The sequence below is a fragment of the Dendronephthya gigantea genome, unplaced genomic scaffold (assembly GCF_004324835.1).
Source record: "Dendronephthya gigantea isolate DGI-Jeju-01 unplaced genomic scaffold, DenGig_1.0 000494F, whole genome shotgun sequence".
NCBI lineage: Eukaryota > Metazoa > Cnidaria > Anthozoa > Malacalcyonacea > Nephtheidae > Dendronephthya > Dendronephthya gigantea.
This window is the reverse complement of record NW_021163504.1, coordinates 20,898-30,303: the sequence shown is the minus strand read 5'-3', so window position 1 is coordinate 30,303 and position 9,406 is coordinate 20,898. Positions and strand designations below refer to the sequence as shown.

The 9,406-nt window shown below is 36.6% G+C and overlaps 1 protein-coding gene across 1 annotated transcript; it reads left to right on the top strand.

The window, feature by feature from the left end:
• Positions 1-3,295: 3,295 nt before the first annotated feature.
• LOC114543600 lies at positions 3,296-5,251 on the top strand. The gene is made up of 4 exons (XM_028562516.1): positions 3,296-3,404; positions 3,462-3,794; positions 3,859-3,989; positions 4,049-5,251. The coding sequence occupies exons 1-4, from the start codon at positions 3,296-3,298 to the stop codon at positions 5,249-5,251; spliced, it is 1,776 nt and encodes a 591-aa protein (XP_028418317.1).
• The last annotated feature ends 4,155 nt before the right edge of the window (positions 5,252-9,406 follow it).

Genomic DNA, 9,406 nt, shown 5'->3' with positions numbered 1-9,406 from the left:
ATGATCAAGATCATCATAGCGATCATCATGGTTGCTATGGTAACCATCATTTATTGAAAATTTTCTTATTACGATCATGATCATCATAATGATCATCATGGTTGCTATGGTAACCATCATTTATTATGATTAATATGCTAATTGATCAAGATCTTCATATGCTAATCATCATAGTTGCCACTGTAACCATAATACGAAAGTGTTGAAGAGCAATAAATGTAGATGTAGATGTAGATACTGATCATCATAGTTGCCATAGCAAACATCATTTGTTAATAATATGCTAATTATGATCATAATCATCATAATGATCATCATGGTTGCCATGGTAACTACAATTTTTTATGATTAATATGCTAATTATGATCATGATCATCATAATGATAATCATAGTTGCCATGGTAACAATCATTTATTATGATTAATATGCTAATCATGATCAAGATCATCATAATGATCATCATTGTTGTCATAGCAACCATAATTTATTACGAATAATATGCTAATTATTATCAAGATCATCATAATGATCATCACAATATCCATAGCAACCATAATTTATTATGATTATTATGCTAATTATGATCATGATGGTCATAATGATAATCATGGTTGCCATGATAACAATCATTTCTTATGAATAATATGCTAATTATGATTCAGATCATCATAATGATCATCATAGTTGCCATAGCAACCATAATTTATTATGATTATTATGCTAATTATGATCATGATCAACATAATGATCATCATAGTTGCCACTGTAACCATAATTTACAATGATAAATATGCTAATTATGATCAAAATCATCATAATGATCATCATGGTTGCCATAGCAACCATAATTATTATGATTAATATGCTAATTATGATCAAGATCATCATTATGACCATCATGGTTGCCATGGCAACCATAATTTATGATAATGATCATCATGGTTCCCACGGAAACCATACTTTATTAAAATTAATATGCTAATTATTATCAAGATCGTCATAATGATCACCATAGTTGCCATAACAACCATAATTTATTATGTTTAATCTGCTTATTATGATCATGATCATCATAATTATCATCATGGTTGCCATGGTAACCATCATTTATTCTGATTAATATGCTAATTATAACCAAGATCGTCATAATGATCATCATGGTTGCCATGGTAACCATCATTTTTATGATTAATATGCTAATGATGATCAAGATCATCATAATGATCATCATCGTTGCCATGGCAACCATCATTTAATATAATTGATTTGCTATATATGATCATGATTATCATCATGATCATCATAGTTGCCATAGCAACCATAATTTATTATGATTAATATGCTGAATATGATCCAGATCACATAATGATCATCATGGTTGCCATGGTAACCATCATTTATTATGATTAATATGCTAATTATGATCAAGATCTTCATATGCTAATCATCATAGTTGCCACTGTAACCATAATACGAAAGTGTTGAAGAGCAATAAATGTAGATTTAGATTTAGATACTGATCATCATAGTTGCCATAGCAAACATCATTTGTTAATAATATGCTAATTATGATCATAATCATCATAATGATCATCATGGTTGCCATGGTAACTATAATTTTTTATGATTAATATGCTAATTATGATCATGATCATCATAATGATAATCAGTTGCCATGGTAACAATCATTTATTATGATTAATATGCTAATCATGATCAAGATCATCATAATGATCATCATTGTTGTCATAGCAACCATAATTTATTACGAACAATATGCTAATTATTATCAAGATCATCATAATGATCATCACAATTGCCATAGCAACCATAATTTATGATTATTATGCTAATTATGATCATGATGGTCATAATGATAATCATGGTTGCCATGGTAACAATCATTTCTTATGAATAATATGCTAATTATGATTCAGATCATCATAATGATCATCATAGTTGCTATAGCAACCATAATTTATTATGATTATTATGCTAATTATGATAATGATCAACATAATGATCATCATAGTTGCCACTGTAACCATAATTTACAATGATAAATATGCTAATTATGATCAAAATCATCATAATGATCATCATGGTTGCCATAGCAACCATAATTTATTATGATTAATATGCTAATTATGATCAAGATCATCATTATGACCATCATGGTTGCCATGGCAACCATCATTTATGATAATGATCATCATGGTTCCCACGGAAACCATACTTTATTATAATTAAATGCTAATTATTATCAAGATCGTCATAATGATCACCATAGTTGCCATAACAACCATAATTTATTATTTTTAATCTGCTGATTATGATGATGATCATCATAATTATCATCATGGTTGCCATGGTAACCATCATTTATTCTGATTAATATGCTAATTATAACCAAGATCGTCATAATGATCATCATGGTTGCCATGGTAACCATCATTTTTTATGATTAAATGCTAATGATGATCAAGATCATCATAATGATCATCATGGTTGCCATGGCAACCATCATTTAATATAATTAATTTGCTATATATGATCATGATTATCATCATGATCATCATAGTTGCCATGGTGACCATCATTTATTATGATTAATATGCTGAATATGATCAAGATCATCATAATGATCATCATGGTTGCCATAGCAACCATCATTTATTAATAATATGCTAATTATGATCATGATCATCATAATGATCATCTTGGTTGCTATGGTAACCATAATTTATGATGAATAATATGCTAATTATGATCATGATCATCATAATGATTTATAATTGCTATTGTAACAATCATTTATTATGAATAATATGCTAATTATGATCAAGATCATCATAATGATCATCTTGGTTGCTATGGCAACTATAATTTATTACGGTTAATATGTTAATTATGATCAAGATCATCATTATGACCATCATGATTGTTATGCACGGAGCTATATAATAATTCCTGGAGGACCGGTTCCTAATGTTTTCTTCTCAAAAGTGAAGCAAGAAACATGGCGGATTTTTCGTGCTGACGCCAGATATGGTCCCACTGGGCAATAGTAATGACCACTGACACTGCTCAATATTGAGCCCGCTCCAACATTCACTCCCCCTTGCGTATTTTTTAAAAACACTTAGCGGTAAATTGTTTTCGTTATGAATTTTTATTTTTCGACCTTTTTTCTACTATTTGTTAATTTCATTTTAAGATCTACACAACTGACACGTACTTGTTGTGCTTTAAATGTGGCATACGATTACTAAAAGCTGAAAATTTTAGTAAATAATGGTGATATTTGAAAACATTGGCGAACTAAAATCTCGAAAGAATTTGAATATGAAGTTTTCATATCATATTTTAAGAAAACGGAAATTATTTACGTTTTATATGTATGGTTGGTTGGCTTAAGTTGTATGTGTTACACAACCTATCGAACGGTTGTATTTCCTAGACCAATACACATCTGGAAAGGCAAACGAGGTGATTAAAGGATGTATTCAAATGAAATCGGATGATTCCTATAGCCAAGCTAAAGCGTTGTTAAAGAAACATTTTGGAGATCCTTTCAAAGTAGCAAACGCCTACATTGCGAGGCTCACCAAATGGCCATCAGTAAAACCTAAGGATGGAAAGCGTTTGCAAGAATTTGCTATCGCACTAGAACAAGCTAAGAATGCAACAACCAACTTGCCCTACATGGATGACCTTAATACTGCCCAAGTGTTACGTCAGCTATGGGAAAAGTTACCGCTGTACATGAGAAGCAAGTGGACAGAGCGAGCAAGTAGAATAAGAAGTAGTCAGAGCAGAAACGCAACCTTTGCTGAATTTTTTTAAGTTCGTCACAGAACAAGCTGACTTCGCCACAGACCCAGTGTTCTCAGAAGATTTCTCGGAAAGGTCGAAGGAAGAGAGTAAGGATAAATTCGGTGACACCGGACGATATCGAAGAGACAAGGGTACTAGGAACTTTGGTACAGTAGTTAAAGGGGATAATAAAGACAAAAACGTACTAAGAGCTGTATATTATGCTTGAAGCCACACGACTTAAATGAGTGCGAAGAGTTTCGAAAGAAAACTCTGCTTGAGCGTAAAGGCTTTATTAGAGAAAAGGGACTATGTTTTGGATGTTTGAAACAAGGACACATTTCAAGCAAGTGTAATGATAAGCTAACATGCAAGACGTGTGAAAAGAAGCATCCCTTTGTATTACATGACCCTGATTGGAAGTCAAAGTCCAAAAGGCGCCAAACTGATTCAAGAGAGGATAACAAAACACAAGAACTTGGGAAGAACGATCAAGAACGAATAAATAGTGGACTTACCGTATGCAGTATCACTGAAGCTGGCGATGTTCCAGTCAGCATGGGAGTTGTACTGGTCTGGCTATTCCATAAAAGCAAACCAGAGAATAAAGTAAAGGTATATGCTCTACTAGATAACGGAAGTGGTGGAACATTCATTAAGACAGAAACCATGAATAGACTTGGGATCAATGGTGAGAACACTACGTTAGTGTTGACAACTATGCATGGTACACAAGAGATCGAAACAAGAGTGGTCAATGGTCTAGTAGCTGTGAACTATCAGCAAGAAGACGTATCTGTGGACCTACCAAGAAGTTATGAGAGACAACAAATACTGATCGACAGAGATGAGATACCAAAACCAGAAGTTGCTGTGAAGCATCAACATCTTCAGAAGATTAGCAAACAACTAGCCCCGTATATGAAGAACGTAGAGGTTGGCCTACTAATTGGCCTGAACTTCCCAAAGGCTCTGCGTCCAAGAGAAGTAATACACGGTCAGGAGACGGAACCGTACGCAGTGCGATCTATACTTGGTTGGTATGTTAATGGTCCAGTAGACAGCAATGGTGATGCCACAGTTCGTTGTAATCGAGCACACGTATCAAATCCTGGTAAATCGTCAGGATGCATTGTAACCGAGAGAAATGTCAAAGAAGAAATAGCGCCGAAAACTGTAGAGAGAATGTTTGAATTAGACTTCTCGGAAAAGGAGAAAGGGCTGGCAATTTCAAAGGAAGATCGTGAGTTTCTAAACAAGGTTGGAAACGGAATCGTGCATCGTGAAGACTCGCATTATGAAATGCCATTGCCATTCAAAGGTGAGAACGTTACTCTTCCAAATAACCGTCCACAAGCCGAACAACGATTAAAGAGTCTGAAGAAACGGCTCTTATCTGACGACAAGTTTGACAAGACTACACTAACTTCATGAATGATATAATAAGTAAAGGATATGCGACCGAAGCGAAAGAAAAGAATGTTACAGCAAGAGAAGGAAGTATTTGGTATTTGCCACACCACGGAGTCTACCATCGGCAGAAGACTGATAGTCTTCGAGTTGTTTTCGACTGCTCAGCTCGTTATCAAGGAGAGTCCCTTAATGAACATCTGTTACAAGGACCGGACTTGACCAGCAAATTAAAGTGTGTTTTGATACGATTCAGAGAAGAACGAATAGGAGTGATGGCAGACGTGGAAAAAATGTTCTACCAAGTCAAGGTAACGGAATCAGATCGAAACTATCTACGATTCCTGTGGTGGCCAGACCCTGACTTGACAAAAGAACCTGTGGACTACTGCATGACCGTCCATTTGTTTGGTGGTGCATCCTCGCCAGGATGTGCTAACTTTGCACTGAAGCGTACAGCCGACGATCACGAAAAAGAATTTGGAGCAGACATAGCGAACACACTGAGACGGAACTTTTATGTTGATGACATGCTTAAATCTGTTCCTAGGGAGGAAAGTGCGATCGAAGTAGTTCAAGGAACAAAGGCAATATGTAAGAAAGGAGGATTCAATCTGACCAAGTTTGTAAGCAACAGTCGCAAAGTACTCGAGCTGATCCCGGAAGAAGACCGAGCGAAAGAGATCAAATGCTTAGACCTAGGACAGGATAAGTTACCTATAGAACGGGCACTCGGAATGAGTTGGTGCATTGAATCGGACACACTGCAGTTTAGAATACAGCTTAAAGATCAACCTTGCACGAGAAGAGGAATACTGGCAACTATTAGCTCGGTATATGACCCACTTGGATTCATCGCCCCAGTAGTGTTAGTGGGAAAGCAAATCCTGCAAGAGATATGTAACCGAGATTGGGACGAGCCAGTTAGCGAGACAACACGGGTGCGATGGGAGAAATGGAGAACAGAACTGTTCCTGCTCGAAAACGTAGAAGTAGAAAGAAGTTCGAAGCCTCCGGGATTCGGAAAGATCGAGTCCGCCCAACTTCATACCATGTCAGATGCATCTAATACGGGTATGGCCAATGCTCCTATTTGAGATTGGTAGATGAACACGGAACTATCATGTTTCGTTCCAAATGGGAAAGGCTAGAGTAGCTCCGAAGAAAACTGTCAGTATTCCAAGACTTGAGCTGACGGCTGCTACAATTGCTGCCAAGATAACAGACGTGCTGAGAGATGAGATAAGTTATGAAGACTTAATAATAATATAATAATAATAATAATAAAAGTATTTCTATAGCGCACAAACAAATTGTGTTCTGTTCTAGGCGCTTTACAGTAAAATCTAATATTAAAACTATTAAAATATCTAAATCATTAACAAACCTAATAATATAAATGTTAAGACCGACGTCATACATTATTCAAAAAAAGTTAAAAAGATATGTTTTAAGATTTTTTTTAAAAACAGTAATTGATTTGCACATCCGAAGATTAATGGGTAATTCGTTTCACAATGGTGGTCCCGCGACACAAAATGATCTATCCCCAAATGTCTTCAGTCTAGAACAGGGAATCTGGAGCAATTCACAGTTATTTGATCGAAGTGAACGCTGCGAAGTATGATAATGCAAGAGTTCCTTCAAATACGGTGGAGCAAGGTCGTTCATAGCCTTATACACATGAAGGATAATTTTGAATTGGACACGATATTGGACTGGTAGCCAATGCAATTCAATAAGTACTGATGTAATATGTTCCGATTTCCTAGTACCAGTTAATAGACGTGCTGCAGTATTTTGGACTCTCTGTAACCTCTGGAGTAAATATTTTGATACACCATATAGCAGTGAGTTACAGTAATCCAATCGTGAAGTTAAAAAGCATGAATGATTATTCAAGACAGTCCCGAGACAATACTTCTTTATTCTTGAAATGTTTCTGATATTATAAAAATGACTTGCAGATGCCATTAATATGTTCCTCCAATTTAAAGAACTCATCAAAAATAACCCCCAAATTTCTAGCTGAACCAGTTGGTACAATTCTGTCATCACCCACCATGATATAATTCAAGGGAGGCATAGGGCGATAGCGTGAATGGACTAATATAAGTTCGTTTTTTCACTATTTAGTTTCAATTTACTCAGCATCAACCAGTTTAATTTCAAATATACATTTTCCATACGAATCTTAGATGAAATCAATTCACCGGGATCATTTGTTTTGAATGCAATGTAAAGTGTCCATCATCAGCAAAAAGTGAAAACGGAGATCATGACGCCTAGCCACATCTGCAAGCGGGGCAGTGTACAATGAATATACAGCGGACCTATACCGATCCCTGCGGTACACCACATTCAAGATCACGCCATAGCGAATCTGTTCCCCAACAAACAAATTGTTTCCTAGATATAAGATATGAAGTAAACCAATCCAAAACAACCCTTTATACCAAATCGCTTCCATAATCGTGTCAATAAGATCGAATGATCTACGGTGTCAAACGCTGCTGACAGATCCAGTAGAACGAGAATGACAGAGTTTCCATTGTCGAGGTCTTGGAGAATATCGCTTTGAACCCTTAATAAGCTGTTTTCTGTACTATGACGAGACTTATAGGCAGACTGGAACTTCTCATGTAGTTTATTCTCGTCAAGATAATTCATTAATTGTACAGCAACTGCTTTCTCAATAGATTTCGAAACAAATTTCAAATTAGATATTGGACGAAAGCTGCAGAATTCTTCATAGGAGAGACCACACTTTTTAATAACGGTTAAGAACAGCAATCTTTAGAGAGTCAGGCATTAAACCATTTTCCAAAGATACAATCCAAGGCATTTCCTACGGAGATCAAGAAAAAAGAGCATTCAAGCTGATACATCGTTAAGCAATCGTCATTCCGATAAGAAAAAGAAAGCCGTTGAAGAAAACGAGCTCGCTTCAGACGCTAGATCCATTCATAGATTCCGACGGTATTCTGAGAGTTGGAGGAAGAATACGTAGATCAAAATTCACGGAAAATTTAAAAACACCTATTATCTTACCGAAGTCTGAACACTTTACGAAGTTGATTGTTAGCTATGTTCATGAGAAAACACAACACAGTGGTAAGGTATAACCATGAACGAACTACGATCTCACGGTTATTGGGTAATCAATGGCAATACAGTAGTTCGACGACTAATCTCAGAGTGTGTAACTTGTCGACGCCTTAGAGGAACTGCAGGTGAACAGAAGATGGCGGACCTGCCACAGTCGAGACTCGAAGACGTGCCACCATTCACTATAGCAGTCGATTTTTGGTCCCTGGTACGTGAAAGAAGGCAGAAAAGAAGTCAAGCGGTACGGAGCATTGTTCACGTGTATGTGTAGTCGTGCTATACATATTGAGATTGCGCACTCAATAAACGGACTCGTTCCTACAAGCGCTACGTAGATTCATTTGTCGCAGAGGTAACATTAGAGAACTTCGTAGTGATCAAGGAACTAATTTTATAGGCGCGGAAACGAATTGAAGAAAGCTGTTGAAGAGATGGATGATGACAAGATTAAATCGGAACTGCTGAAGAATAGTATTGATTGGATAAAAAATCCAGCGAAAGCGAGTAACTTCGGAGGAGTCTGGGAGCGACAAATTCGATCTGTCCGTAACGTCATGAACGCTCTCATCAGGCAGCATGGTCAGAAACTAGATGATGAGTCTTTACGTACATTCATCTGTGAATCAGAAGCAATCGTTAATGGTCGCCCTTAACTGTGGAAACGTTAAATGATCCCTCTCGCCTTTACCACTCACTCCGAATGCACTACTGACTGGCAAAACGAAACTAGTGCTACCACCTCCGGGCAAGTTTCAGAACGAAGATTTTTATTGTAGAAGACGATGGCGGCGAGTACAACACCTGTCGAATCAATTCTGGACACGCTGGAAAAAGAGTACTTGCAGAATCTTCAAACGATCGAAATGGATGGGTATATGGAGAAACTTCAAAGTAGGAGACATAGTTTTGCTGATCGACGTGGACAAAGTAAGGAATCACTGGCCTATGGCAAGAGTAACGAATGTCAATGAAGATGATCAATGTTTTGTTCGATCAGCAACTGTACAAACCGCAAGTGGTTCAATCTTGGATCGTCCAATCAACAAGCAGTTCTATTAGTTGAAGCCTCGG

Coding starts and splice junctions, on each gene's coding strand:
- LOC114543600 (XM_028562516.1), top strand. CDS start 3,296: ATGGTGATATTTGAAAACATTGGCGAACTAAAATCTCGAAAGAATTTG. Junction 3,405..3,461: donor ATTTACGTTTTATATGTATG/GTTGGTTGGCTT, acceptor TGTATTTCCTAG/ACCAATACACATCTGGAAAG. Junction 3,795..3,858: donor CAAGTGGACAGAGCGAGCAA/GTAGAATAAGAA, acceptor AGTTCGTCACAG/AACAAGCTGACTTCGCCACA.